Source organism: Molothrus ater, chromosome 9, assembly GCF_012460135.2.
Source record: "Molothrus ater isolate BHLD 08-10-18 breed brown headed cowbird chromosome 9, BPBGC_Mater_1.1, whole genome shotgun sequence".
Classification (NCBI taxonomy): Eukaryota; Metazoa; Chordata; class Aves; order Passeriformes; family Icteridae; genus Molothrus; species Molothrus ater.
This window is the reverse complement of record NC_050486.2, coordinates 16,702,343-16,717,417: the sequence shown is the minus strand read 5'-3', so window position 1 is coordinate 16,717,417 and position 15,075 is coordinate 16,702,343. Positions and strand designations below refer to the sequence as shown.

Here is a 15,075-nt window from a genome sequence, read left to right as displayed (position 1 = left end):
TACAATAGATGTTTTCAAAGATGTCCAAGGCACACACTGTCACAGCACACAGAGCTCTGGGTAGGCATGTGTGCATTCCTGCTTTCTAGAGCCTTTGCCATTTCACTGTTTTCATATGACATCCTGGTCACCAACTACTCAACACAGACACTCCAGATAAACAAAACTGACAGTAACCACTTGGGAAGGGGAGGATGCCTTGGAGAGGACAGAGATCAGGAATAGGCAGGTAGCATCCTGCACAAATGAGCCCCTTCTCCCTCCTTCCACAAGGCACTGCTGTAATGATGTTACCAGGAGGAAGAATTGTTGTAAATAGGAGTTAAATGTTCAGACAAAGACTACACTGCAGTGTCATGCATTGACATAACTTTAAAAGGATACTTGTTCATTTTTTTTTGTTTTATTTCATAGAAAACTCAGGGGAAGTGATTGCTCCATCATTCAAGAACACTAATAATATTCAAATTATGCCTGAAAGCTCTGTCTCTCTTTTGTTTGTAACTCTGCCTGGACAAGTCAGTCATGGACAGAAGTAAATCCCTCCTCCTGAAGGGGAAATGGTACAGATGGCAGCAGGACTCACAGACCTACACATCAGTGTGTCATGGGAAGGACCAGTGAAAACTCGCTTGGACTCTGGCTAAGAAACAGCTGCTTCTGAGAGTAGCATGTAGTAAACACTTTACTCTGGTGCTGTCACTGTAAAGAGCATTCAGGGTGTTACAAAGAGTAAATACACATGGTTATGCACAAGAAGTGCACGTGTACAAGTTGTACACAGTATGTCAGATACTACACTGCTGGGGAGAATTTAAGAAAACTTTGTAAGTGATAAGAGAAAGGCGCTATGTAAAATACCCCAAAAGCAAGAGGAGCTATTGCTGTACTAGAGCTAGTGGCCTGTCCCACAGGCAGAACAGCACAGGCCTGTGGATCTCACAATGCACTATGGTACCAATGATGGGAACTGAAAGAGACATGAGAAGGGTTACATTAAAAGATGCTTACAGGAAGGCAGACCGTCACTGCTCATTGAGAAGATAACTGGGTGGCACTTCAATGCATGCACTGCCTGATGAAACTAATTTATGAATGGGCTGAAGACATTTAGAAAGTACTAAGAAGACCTAAAGTAAGGCTCCTGTGGGTGTGCATCCACCACACCTCTCTCCAATGGCCTGTGTCCCCCATACATGCAGGGAGCCTGCAATGGTTTCACAAGGAAGGCGACATCAGGTTCAAGGGCATTAGGCTGACACCAAGTACAGCAAAACACATACCAGCTCTTGTGCGCAGGCCGGTACATACAATTACCACAGGTATCAGTGATGCACTGCCTGGGGCTTAGCTCGGGTTCAACGTGTACCGAATATGGGGTTTGTGGACAGAGCAAGGCTGCACCGTGGTCACAAACCCGCACAAGCCGCCAGCGACCCTTCCCGCTGGACGGACTGGGCACGCTGACACGGAGCGAAAGCCCGCACGCCCCAGAATGGATGAGTCATAGTTTACACTGTCCATCCACTTGTCTCCAGGAGCAGAGCATCGCTCCACAGTGAGCCCAGCACAGCGGGGCTCCGCCGCACAGCGAGCTCGGCTGCCGGCCGCGGGTACCGGGCTGAGCCGCGGCGCGGGGCCGCTCCCGCCGGGCAGGGCTGCGGCTCCGAGCGCGGTCCCCGCTCAGCCGCTCCCGCCAGGGGCTGGGCGGGCCCGGGGACACGCCCGACAGCGCGGCCGCCCCGAGCTCACCTGCGCAGGCATCGCACCCCATAGCACCGCACCGCACCGCAGCTCACCCTCACCTCCCCTCACCTCCTTCCGGCGGCTGGGCGCGCCCGGGCGGGTGAGCAGCGCCGTCTCCTCGCAGACCACGGCCACATCCTCCACGAAGACGCAGTCGGGGAGGCTCTCGTCGGCCGGCAGCTCCAGCACCTGCAGCCCCAGCTTGCCCCGCAGCACACCCACGTACAGCTGATACTCCCTCTCCGCGCGGGCGAAGTCTACCTCGGGGCCCGCCACGCTGCGCAGCGCCTGCCGGCACAGCGACTCGGGCAGCGCCCGCACCACGGCGTGCGTGCAGCGCCCGAAGGCGGCGAGGCCGCCGCCCAGCCCGGCCATGCTGCGCGGCGGGGACGGCGGAGAGGGACGCGGGGGACGCGCGGCGGGGACGGCGGAGGGGGACGAGGGAACGGCGGAGAGGAACGAGGGACGCGCGGCCGCCGCCGGCGCTGGCAGCGCATAAAGCGCCGCCCGCGGCCCGGCCGCGCCCCATTGGCTCCCCACCAGGCACATTTCCATGGGGCCGCCGCCGCCGCGCCCCCATTGGCTGGCGGCAGCGGCCGGGCCGCGCCATTGGCCGCCCCCCGCGCGGCGCCGCTTACCTGTACGGGCGGGCCCGGCCGGCCGCGCGTGTGGCCTGAGGGCGGCGGGGCGGGGCGGCCGCGTTCCGCTAGATCTGGGCAGGGGCACGGCTGTGCTGACAGCGCTCTATCCCCGCGTCCAGGCGCATTCTTACATTCGTTCCAGCTGGGGTGGGCAAGGGGAAGGTTGATGACCCTCGGGCTCGAGAGTGCCTTGGCTTGGCCACCTGCGAGCCCTTACCGCTGCCTTCTCCGTCCCTGGTGGCACAGCTGAAGACCAGGGCGTTCATGTGGGTGACCAAAGGAAGAATATCCCATGACAAGGGCAGTTCCAAATACAAATCCTCAGGAAATAAGCCCAGGCGGCTCTCATGTCATGGCTTTCTACAGGGCACTCACCGGCAGAGCGTGTCCACCTGCTCCCACTCCTTCATACTGTTAAGGTTTCCACCTCTGTGTGCTTTCCACCGCTGCTGTGCTCCACCTCTGCCTCAGGGACTGAAACAATCACGCTTTCGCACACTTTTCCCTCAACAAGTGCTTCCCTCGGTTTCGTTTTCTCCAGTTTTACCCTGACTGGAGGTTATCCCGGAGGATGGCCAGCCCTTGCCAGAGCACATCTCTGTCTCCCAGGCAGCAAATGAGTCTTTGTGCCACACCTCGCGCCATAGGCAGCATCCACAGCACCAGTCCTGAGCCGCACTGCTCCTGCTCCCGAGCCACCCAGGTACCTTCACGGTTTGTCCTCACCAGAGCAGACAAGAAAAAAAGAAGGAATATGAATTTTCCTTCCAGCTCTGCTTTTGCTGGCAAGGCTTTTGCAAGTGTCCCTCTGGTCATGGAGGGGAGCCTGCTAGCACACAGCTCTGTGTTCCCGCTTCAGAGCTCAGACAAAACCCAGGCAGCTGCCTTGGTCACGCTGTCACAGATATCTGCAGATGTTCAGCATTTGGGACTATGGGTAATGAACAGCACGAAGGAAATACCAAAGTGCGTTTCTAAAATGGCAGCTCTCTAGATTTTCATCTGCATTTTCCACAGAAATATTTTCCAAATATTCTGTAAAGGCTGCTTTTACTTAATGCACATAGGTGCAGTTATTTGAATAAGTGTCATTCACTGAATAATGTGCAAATATTACTTTGCTTAAAGAAATGGACAGATAATTGAGTTGCTATCATGTAGAACATTTCAAATTCTTGAAAAACCTCTACAAGTAGTATCATACTGTATCTGGTATTACATGTAATCCTTCCACCATTGTTAAAGCCTATTTGGACTTATTACGTATTTGAGATATAGCCATTGGCACAGTTTGGTTTTCTTTTAGTTAGCATCGCTTTTAGCCAGAAGAAAAAGTGCTACTATCCAGTAATTTTAAAACTTGCCAGGGTTTCCTGCAGCCAATGGATTGGAAAGTTATAGTCAATACAGATGTTTTTGACATCCACAATCACTTTATGTATTTGTAAGTGGTGACAATTTTTAGATCTCACTGAAATTACAGGCTATGAGGTGATGCTACACTGTGATCTCATACACATGTGACATACTCCCTGGGACAGTGAGGCTTGCCCCAGAGGCACAGTCCCCAGTCCAGCTCAAGTTGGCCCCAGCTGCTGTGTGGGAACTGGTCAGGTATCACTTCTGACAGCTCCTCAATACCTTTATGGGCAGCAAGGCTGGAGAATCTCTCTGCGAGACACAGTGCTATGAGACAGAGCATGCTAGGCACACAGTTGTGTGTTGGAAATATGTACCATAGCTGTTTAAACAAGGTTTCAGAACTAATGACTACAGTATAAAGTCATCTGTATTCCCATAAATGTATAAAACTGTGCAGTTTAAATACAAATTAAGATCTGTTTTCTGACTGTGATTATTGTTCTATTATTTATGGTGAATAGAAAGGCATCATTAACAATCTAGGAACAGATGCACCCAGAGCAATATGGTGCATATTTATAATAAGATTATCCAAATATCAGTTTACTCACAAATTAATGTTACAAAATAGAATGTGTTCACATAGTCTTATGAGAGTGCTGTTAAAATTCATCATATGCAGTAATGCAAAATAGGTAAGCTACAGGCACCAACATAGTATTTAAATATTCTCTACCTTGTTGAATATCCAGTATTTTCCTGCAACTATGTCCTGCTGGAGAGACTAGTACAAAAGAACAAACCTTTACCAGGGTCACTGAAGGTCAGAGATGGCCACTGCTGTTGAACAGTTTGTGTGACCATGACAAAGGAGAATTTGGATCACTGCTGAATGCAAATGCATACCACACAGGCAATTGCTCTGGCATGATAGGCAGCTGCAAAGCTGGAAAATATTTCCCATTGCTTGGGAAACACCAAGCAATGGGAAATGTGGAACATCACCACCATCCCTAAAACCTTAATGGACATCTCTCACACTATTAATGAAACTCTAGAGAGTGAAAAGCCAGGACAAGATAGCAAGTGAACTATTCAGTCACCAGCATATCCTACTGTAACAAAGGGAATCTGCACCAGAAAGATGGAGAGACACTGAATTTCACTTTGAAAAGCAAGACAAGTTGCAGTGATTTCTTCAGCTCAATAGAAAACTGTGCAACCACTGCACAGCCAAACATCATTATTAACACTGATCTGCTGGAAAAGCTCCCATTATGATCAATGAATCATGCTCTTAGAAGAGGTACATGACCAAGTTTCACTCACAGCCATAGAAGAGAAAAATGTTACTTTAATCATGCCTTAGATACACTAGCAGCAACTCAGAGGGGTTTTCACCCAGATAGTTGCCAGAAGTTTTCTCTTTCTGCTCTTCTACTGTAAAAAACCACAGTGACTCAGTGATTCAGTACTTCTACTAAATAATTAAGTATAATCATTAAGAGATAATAATCATTTAGAGAAGCTGAACAAGACACTTCACCCCACTGCACGGACAAGCTCCCAAGTGCTTTTACATTTTCCAAATGCTGAACAGATTTGTTTGCCATCTCTTCTTTACATAATAGATACTTCTGGAAGAAAAGACCATTTGTGCTATCCAGAACTTCTGCTGGATGGCATCAATCAAGAGTGCATCTGCCAGCCTGTAGAGAAAACCTGTTGGGGAGCAGCATTTTCCCTTGCCTGAGTTGAACCCGTGCTATCTCAGTGTATTACTAGGGTCAGAAAAATTCTATATATAGCTGGTTCAGGGGAAACACAATATTTATTTTGTCTGCTGTGGGATAATGATCTGGGTGTTTCCTCAGCTGGCATTTTGCATCCTGCAGAGAAGGAGGAATTCCCATGAACTGACAGCTACACAGTTGTTGGGAGACAAAGCAGTCAGAGGGTGATTCTTTGCAAGTCAGCTTTGGCAGCATTGTTGCTGTGACAGGGCACCAAGCAGCCTGGACAACATGCAGAGGCACAGGGCATTCCTCACATTTGTAGTCTTCCCACGTGTTGTGTTACAATAGATTGCAGTTATTGTGTACAACCAGAATCAACTTCTGGATTTTCTTGGCTGAGCAAACAGATAACTGAGGGAAGAATGGCAGGATTCTGACTGTTTACCTTCTGTGCTCCTATCTCCTCACCTTCACCATGCCTTATGACCACTTTTACTTTTCTTTCTATGCAGGAGAAAAGTCACTCTTTGAATTAAAAAAAAAAAAAAAGTAGAGGTTAGGGTATCACAAGTATGAGATGAAAAAATTAGAAAAGTAGTCTGTGGAAATTTATACTGAATTACATAAGTTAACATATCTCTTACAGAAAATGATAGAAATGCACCATTTGTGTCCCTGATGGACAGACTTCCCAGAAATATGCCAGAAATGCTACTTCAGCTAAGAGAAGGAGGAGACAGAGCTAGGACAAGTGCCTTGCAAATGGTTCTTGTTATGACTGCAACATAACAATATTTCTGCTATCAACAGCATTTTTAATAAAGTATGCTATTCTATAAGCTTGGCAAGAAAGCATCAGCTCTAGCAGAAGGAGAAATGAATGGTTCATGCCACTCATACTTATGCAGCTACTGTTCAGTGGGTCTCATGAATCCAAAGCCAGCTGCTGTGAAGTGCTGTAGGTGCCCACTGTGGGGCTTCCTGAGGGAAGGGTGGGATATTGAGTAGCTGTATAAAAAATGTTGGTGCCTAATGATGCTATTTGCATGTTGCTAAATCACTGCTGCTAAACTGGGCTGCACTGATACAAGAGGAAAAATGCATATGCTGTGTTCTTGTCTTCCCTTCATATCAACCACCAAAACTATGTCTCCATCGCCTAAAAAAGCAAATGCTTAAAAATGCTGATGGATGCAAGTTAATAATTTTGAAAGGATCCAAGCCCTTTGCAATGTAACTTGAGTTACCCTTTAATGTTTATCCTAAGATTCCACTTGCCTGTTGTAGAGCCAGTTGACCAGCTGGCAGCACCCTGCAGGTGGGGCAGGCTGTCCTTCCCTCGCATTGCCTGAAAAGCCCTCGCAAGCTCAGCAGGAAGAGGCAGTGACATTTGGCTGTAGCGTCTTTTGCTTTTCATGGTTTGCATTTCTCATTCCTTCTAGCAGCCAGCTGCCTGAAAATTAATTCATAGCCTTTCTTTTCAGTTAGGCATCTTTTGCCTTGATTTATAAAAGCTTTGTACATTTTTTGTGTTGACTTGGTCAGTAACTTGCCAATGCAACTATGAAGCTTTAAATTTACATGAAACTTGTTAAAGTGGAATTAGCTTTTATAGCTAATCAAACATATAGCATATAACTCACCAGCTGAAATAGAGTGGAAGAATGGTGCAGTTGAGGTGCAGTTCAGAAAGGGGCAAAACTACTCCCAAGAATGTCACTGGCAAATAGTGCCACAACACATGACAGAGATTGGAGGCAGCACAGAGGACACTGCCTGCAGCAGATAAATCTGCAGCAGATAAACCTGCAGGGCACTGCCTTCAGCAGATAAACCTGTACTCTTGATGGACCTAATGTTTAATTCTGAGGGGTTGCCGAGCTGAAGCATCTATGGGCTTTGAAGTCTGTTTTCCAAATGTCAGCAAGAAGACCAGAGCTTATCTCTGTGTATTTGGTATTAGAATCCTGTATCCTTGTAGTGCAAAAGCTTTGTCATGATGGCCAATTTGAACCTCTCAAGGCATAACTTCTGCCTGATTTACCCTCGATGTCTATTGAGAAGAATTTTTCTCCATTGTGTTTTAACTGCCTTTCAAGTACCCATAGGTTGCTTCTAGTTCCTTTTTTAGCCTTCTCATTTCCCAACCAAAGAAGCCTAGCTCTCCAAATCTCCTTCCATGCCACATGTTTCAGACCCCTAACTACCATGATAGTCTTCTGCAGGGCAACCTTCAGTTTCTCAATCTCTTTTCATGGGCCAGCTCCAGACCAGAGCCAGTATTCCAGATATGGCCTCACCAGTATCAGGTAGGTGGGGATAACAATTTCTCTTGGCTTACTGGCCATGATCATCCTGGTGCAGCCCAATACTCTATTTGCAGGCTTTGAACCTGGAGCCCTCAGTAACTCTCAGATCTTTTTCTGCAGGGCTCCTGGTTAGTTCCTATGGTGTACAGATCTATCCATTTGCAAATCTTTGCAGTTCTCCTTGTTGACCTTCATGAAGTTGCTGTTAGCCCAGTGCTCAGTTTTCACAGGGTCCATCTGAATTCTTCCACCAATCAGTACAACTCAAAATGAAGATTTCCACATCGAGCATATTCAAACCACAAAGAGAAAAAGGTAGATTAAACTGATTTACTGCTGTTAAATTCAACAGCAACCTTCTATATATAATACTAACCCTCCCATCCTTTCACTTGTTTAGGAGGAATTCTAGCCAAAATCAGCTGCTTCCTCTTAGTTCCATGGAAATATCCCTGTATTCAGCTCCAGGGACCTATGTCTAGTTACACCAATAAAATATCTCAATCACCTTTTCCTGTCCTGTCTTGAAACTGATGGCTACGAGTCTTTTTTCCCCCTGAAATCCTGAGAACTTGTGATGACCTGTAAATTACTGTTTCCTGTGTGCTGCAGGTGTTCTACACCAATGCTTACACTTCTGTCTGATATGTTGATATTTAGATTTCTCTGTCCTTCTACATTTGATAGCAACTTAATATTTTGTGGAAATCCAACTGCTTTAATTTTAGGTAGGCATACAAACACTGCTAACCACGTTATTGGAAAGAAATGAGTGTTGTCTTAATAAACGGCCAGAAGTTGGTTCACATAGTGAATATCTCTGCCAGTAACTTTGCTGACCACGTAAATCCAGGTCTGTTTGAAATGTACTTGTGAAATCAAATGCAGAAGACCAGTTATGCCTTTTACAATCTGACTGCAAAGATAAAATCAGCACTGAAAGCAGAGACCTCTCACTGATTTCTCTGAAAGCTGTAACAGAAAATTTCATGCATTTTGGCAGTTCTACTCCTTACTGCTATAAATACATATAGACTAGTGCCTCAAAATGCTCATATTCTTATTCCTTTCAGGATCAAGGAAGAAATACCATATGGTAATAAGTGCAGTAAGTGGGGATGGAAGAAATTTTATTGTGCATCTATAGAAAATATAATTATTCAATGATTATGATCATAATTTTAGAGTATGGATAGATAGATCTAAAGTATAATTATCTGCTCACTTTAACAGATACATTAACAGCAAGAATGGAACTATATACTTACTCATTCTTTTCAGTTGCAAATAATATAAATCAGCCTTTTAATAGCACAGGGGAAAGCATTCTTTCATTTATTTTTCACAGGAGAAAGACACATTTTTAAAGATAATTAATGGTTTCAGGTGATTACACTTCTGAGTAGTCTTCTTTCAAGACCTGAAAGTCAAAGGCTTGGAGAAGCACTTGTAAAAAGCAACATCTGAAGTATCCTAAGTAGGACATACCACACCATGACTCATTTCTCAAATTCTCTCCAGAAACAGTGAAGATGATAAGACAGTGTCATGTGGGAAGCATTTTGTAACCAACGATAGGACTGCTGTGTATAAAATAAGACTATAACCCAACCCTGATTAGCAAAGGAGATAAGGATCAATAACTGTTGATTTTAACAGCTGTCTGAGGTACCAGGTGACTTTTGCTGTGTATATTGTCACCTTCTGATTAGAAAGAAATACACACACACACACACAAAAGTAACATAGTGATTCTAAAATATTCTAAAATGCAAGACATAATTCAAGATCAGCCAACTGAAAATACATCATTTTCCTATTAAAAATTTGGCAAATACGAATCTAAAATTCACCATTTTAATCTTTATTCTCTTGTTCATATATAAGGCTTTCTTTCCACTACAGGCTACAGGATTAGTTACTAAAGTCAACTCTTTCCAATAGGGCCTATTGGAATTTTATTCTTTTTTCCCTAGGCATCAAGTTAAATCTTTCCTAAAGAAAGAAAAAAATACATCAAGACATGGCAAGTCAATAACCATATTAATCCATGTTAGACATTTCATAGATTCATAGAAAGGGAAGGTCTGCTGAAGGACCTTAAAAATACTCTAGTTCCAACTCCCCTGCCATGGCTTGGGACACCTGCACAAAGCCCCAACCAATTTTAAACACTGACAAGGATGGGGCATCTACAACTTCTCTGCACAACCTGCTCCAGGGACTAGCCATCCTTCAGTAAAGAATTTCTTCCAAACATCTAATCTAAATCTCTCTGGTTTTAGCTTAAAACTATTCCTTCTTGCCTCCTATCTTACCTATGTAAAAAGTTGTGCTTTCTCCTTTTTATAAGCCCCCTGTAAGTGCTGGAAGGCCACAGTGAGGTCTCCCTGGGCTTTCTCTTGTGCTGGCTGAACAACCTCAGTTCTCTCAGCCTGTCTTTGTAGGAAAGGTGCTCTTTCTTGGTAAATCAGAAAAAGCTATGCACACATCTACCCTGCATGGGCACACCAATCTCCATTACATGCACAAAGTTAGATTGAGTAGCTGTATAAAAATGTTGGTGCCTAACAATGCTATTTGCATATTGCAAACTGCAGCAAGTGTGGGTTTTTAATCACTTTGCAAAAATAATTTTACCTCCTCTCTCTCTCCTCAACCTTTTCTTCCAAATACTCCATTTCTTTTTTTTCCTAGTGGCATTACTACATAACACTATGTAATAGTTTTCTCTTTGTTCCTTTCTTTCAAGATCATGACCTGCACCAGCTACATCCCCCTGGAACAATGAAACTGTCAAGGACAGGAAAAACATGTGGCATTTAGCCCGTGAAATTTGGAAGCCTCCCCCAGAAATGATCATGTTGACTATGGACATCTGTGTCTTCAAAGAGAAATGCAAAATCCACTTCTTTGATCTAATCCTCTGCTCAGTAACACCACATTTGTAAACAAACATGCATCATATAAAATCAACATTAATTTTCTCCTGTTGAGCAGGGAGAGAAGAAGGCTCCTTCTGTGCCTGTTTTATTTTTGAGACACAACTGCACATTACAGCAAAGAGACACTTTATGTGAGGACCTAGATAGGTGGAGATGTTCAAAACTAACAGCACATTGAGCACTGCCAGCGTGGTGAGTCCGTTTTTGCCATTAACGCCTTGCAATTCTAACCACATATTCAGCTGAAATCCCACCTGAAATCTGCCAATGAAAGCAGCTCTAGCTTGATCACAGCAGTGACAGGGAATGAAGATACACATCAGGCTGATGAGCACTAAAAAGTAAATTGTTTGTCCAGATGGAAATCAATAGCTCTCTTCACACTCTTCATTCTTTGGCAAGATCAGGAGCATTGGATGGCAATTAAAGCTTACCCAGCTGCCAAGTGTCCTAATTATACACACAAGAAATCCCACATTTCACCTCTACCTGAAACATCCCTTGTGCCACATTCATTAGGCTCATTACAGTCAGACCTGCTGTTGCTGGCACTGGTGTATATTTTGACACAAAACTCCCAAATAAATCGTTGTTTGCACCCAGCCCCACCGGTGAGGAATCCTCCAGAAGCACTGCAGATGCTCTGTGGTGGTCACCAGCCTCTGTGCCACACAGAGATTTTCACAAGGCCCTTCTGGGCAGTGTTTTCCCTCATCCACTGCATTTCCAGTGTTTTTCACCTCCCATTGAATTTTTCAGCTCACCCTCCTTGTTCAGGGCACATCCCATTCATCACTGCCCTGCTGACTACTCATGCACTGCCATTTGTTTCTTCTGCTCACGCTGAGCTTCCCCAGGTCCTTTGCAGCCATCCCCTGCCTGCACAGGACCTGCATTGCTGCCCAGGGTGGGCTGTGTCTGAGGGGCAGTGCTGACAAACAGGGCACCCAGCAGGGCACCCCCTGCATGGCAGGGAACCCCCAGCAGGCACAGCATGGGCACTGGAGACTGGCTGCACTTGTCATGGATGGACTTGTCTGATTCTCTTGGAATTGAAGCCAAATCTTTCATGTGTTTGGTAATTACAGTGCTCATCCATCTTTTGTGAACTGAAGCAGGTCTGGGTTCTGAGGAAAGAGCAGATTTTACTTCCCTCTTAAGGAGCAATATAGCAAAAATTTCTCATAGAATTTCATAATTACTTTAACTTTCCTGACGTGATTTTGGAACTGTATAAATAAAAGTAACTAATGGAGGGTTGAGTTTGAGCTGTGGAAACAGTTTCCAGGAATTCCTCCTAATTGTCCTTGACCAAAATATGCATTTTTTCCAGAAGTTTTCAAAAAGTCAGGTCTGAATCTAATATTATTAGTGAAGCTGTGCAAAATATGATAATGAAAAGAACCACTAAATTTTAGGCCTCTTATTTGATCATGATGATTAACATTTTATTATGAATTATATTGGGAAAACCCATTTAGTACCTATGGATTCAAGAGCAAGAGGTCTAAAAAGCTCCAAAAAAACGAAGCCCAACAGCTCCAGACCACATTGCCCAAACATTCTGTTGCATAAATCACTTTATTTATGCACAAAATTGTTAGATTCTATTAAATAAGACCAGCTGAATAGAGTTCAACAATATTCACCAAGTAACAACTAAACTATGGGAAACATCAAGGGAGAAAAGAAAGGGCCAGAGGGAACCCATCAGTCCCTGTGAGCCATCCATAACTCTTTCATTTACATCTAAGGAAGAAGGTTAAAAGAGTATTGTTAAAATTATAAAGTATTTGCTTCTGTTACACTTTTTTTTGGCCACTTTAATAGCATTTTGGTTGCAATTTATTCTCAGCCTCTGGTGCACTGCTCTGGAAGGGCAGAGAGGCCATAAAGGCAGGCATAAATTAATTTATACTGCCTGAGAAGCACAGGAGCACCTTAGAGCTAATGAAAATTGTCTCCACTATCAGAGAAAGGTAAAATATTGAACAGCTGTTTCTACTGTTGATGCAAATAGTTAAAAATTTCACTTCATTTCAATGTGTTTTAGCTCACCAATAAATGCCATACTAATTCTCTTTTAATACAAATAATTCACATGCACATAAACCATTGCAAATAAAGCCTGAGGGGAATCCTCCTTGAAGGAGAAAAAGACCAGCTGTCCTGCATCAGTCAGGCACCAAAGGGATGCCTTGGTATTCCATAAAAGCTCCCAGTCAGTTCTAGGTGTGGGATCCTCTATCACAAGAGCAATGTGCCATCTCTCACCCTGGTGAAGTGCTGTGTAATTTGCAGTGCTGTGAACATGGTTTGTAGTTATGTTTGATAGGGCCATAGGACATAAATTACATAGTTTTACATTTAGCTGCTACTGCAAATTCTTAACTGACATAAGCTCCTAGGGATTTTCCAGCAGTGATGAGGAAGAAGAGAAGGAAAAATACATGTTCTAAATTTCTTAGGAGACTTCATTTTTAAAAAGAGAGGTTTAGGAAAAAGAATTAATAATGTCTATATAGGAATGTTTTATTATTACTATTTTTGTTTTGTTGTCAGTTCAACTGGACAACATCCCAATAGGACTAGTGTGCCAAAAGACACAATTTTTTTTTTTTTTTTCTTTTTTTAAGGTCTAAGTCTGGCAGTATCTGTCGAGATATGTCACAGCAAGACCAGTTTTCTTCTCCTATTTGCAATGATTTGTGAGCACTGCTGTCAGGCAATATTTGGGTCTGGAAACCAGCTCCATAAAAAACGATAGCTTATAACCTCTTACGAACATTTTGAGTGCAATATTGATCATACTTGCTGACTATTGTGACAGATACTCTCCAGGACACAAAGCAAGAAGGCCCTTCCCACCGAGACCTTGACAATGGAATTTGAGGAGACAGAGCCCAGTCCCAGTGCAGAGCGCATACTCTGGGCTTCCCTGGGGTTTACTGTCATTAAGGAACCCGAGGCTGAAATGTCGGCACGCCAATGCCATCCCCAAACCCCCATCTCAGGGAAATGCTGAATGATTGAAGATTAGCAACTACTTAATCCATTTTGGCCTGGAAAGAATTTAAGAAGAATGAGAAGCTTGAATTAAAACTTGAGTAAGCCTGAAGCTATCTTGACATGTTTGTGAAATAAATTCCCTCCCTACACTTTTCTATTATTTCAGTTCTTGGATCATCATTCTTTGCATGCTGGGACCAACAATGCCTTTTATTGTAGCCTGCCCAATTTTCCTCTTGCACACAAAGGGAAAGCTCCCTTGGCGAATGCCAGAGGCAAATACTGCTTTCTCAAAAAGTTACATGGGAGAAGTATGCTTTGGCTTTTGTTTGCATACTGTAAGCTTCAGCCACACTGAGAACAGGCTGAGTCATTCATAAATATGGCCTTTGGACTTTAAAGGTCAGCTGTGCTTTTCATAATAAAAACCTGTTAACACAAAATCATCCTGGCAAACACAAACAGCAGTTTTAAGTGAGGTATCACAAAGGACCCACCAGGATGAATACCCCACCCATAAACTGTTGCTCAGCAGTCTACAACAAGCAGTACCAAAACAAGAAAAAGTTTTCAAGTGAAGGTGGTTTTAGAAAGGTCTAGGAAAACCTACAATATTTTTCACATACCATAGGGAAGAAGTTTACAGAAATGCCTGACACAGCTAAATTTGAGAATATGTAGACATCTGTATACAGGTGGCCACCTTAGGAAAGAGGTAGCATGCAAAGGACCAGCTCATGGATGACAAGACTTGCAGAGAAACGACCAGGGCTGGTTGCAAATAAGAGAATAACATTTGAGGCCTAAAAAATCAGCACAAGCTATTTTCCAAACATAATGAAAAACTTAAACTCTTTCAGGGGCTTAAGGGTATTTAAATGCAAATGAACTTCCTTCACTCAACCCAGAATCAAGACCTGCTTAGAAATTGTTGGATTATCTTCTGTTGAGTAATCATAACATTTGAGCACCCAGCATAGTTTGGGAAAGGGCTGTGAGCATGGTAGCTGGGTGTGCATAGGATTATCTCCTGTTAAATAGCACAGATGTCTGCTCTAAATGTCATAGCACCTTCACAGCTGGGTTCTGTGTACATCTGTTTAGTGGAGACTAACTCCCTTACACATGTGCCTGAATGCCAGTACTCACTGGAAACCTGCTATTTTTATGAAAATGAGTTAGAAATATGTAGAAAGAGTAGCATGGAGTTACTTTTATACAAGAGCCATAATATACTTTAAAATTTAAATGAGGTTGATGAAAGGCAGTGGGATGACAGACACCAAAGTCCTCCAAGCTCATGCAAGCAGTACTGGGAAGCAGCTGT

The 15,075-nt window shown here is 43.8% G+C and overlaps 1 protein-coding gene across 2 annotated transcripts in view; it reads right to left on the bottom strand.

The window, feature by feature from the left end:
* DDAH1 (dimethylarginine dimethylaminohydrolase 1) overlaps positions 1–15,075 on the bottom strand; it is an 89,460-nt gene that overhangs the window by 55,125 nt on the left and 19,260 nt on the right. Inside the window, exon 1 of one of the 2 annotated variants that reach the window (XM_036387763.2) lies at positions 1,816–2,232. The exons of the other annotated variant lie outside the window; for it this stretch is intronic. Coding sequence (XP_036243656.1) covers positions 1,816–2,121 — 306 coding nt within the window. The 5' untranslated portion in view covers positions 2,122–2,232. Of the gene's footprint in view, positions 1–1,815; positions 2,233–15,075 lie in introns of those variants that run through there. 2 annotated transcript variants of the gene reach the window in all.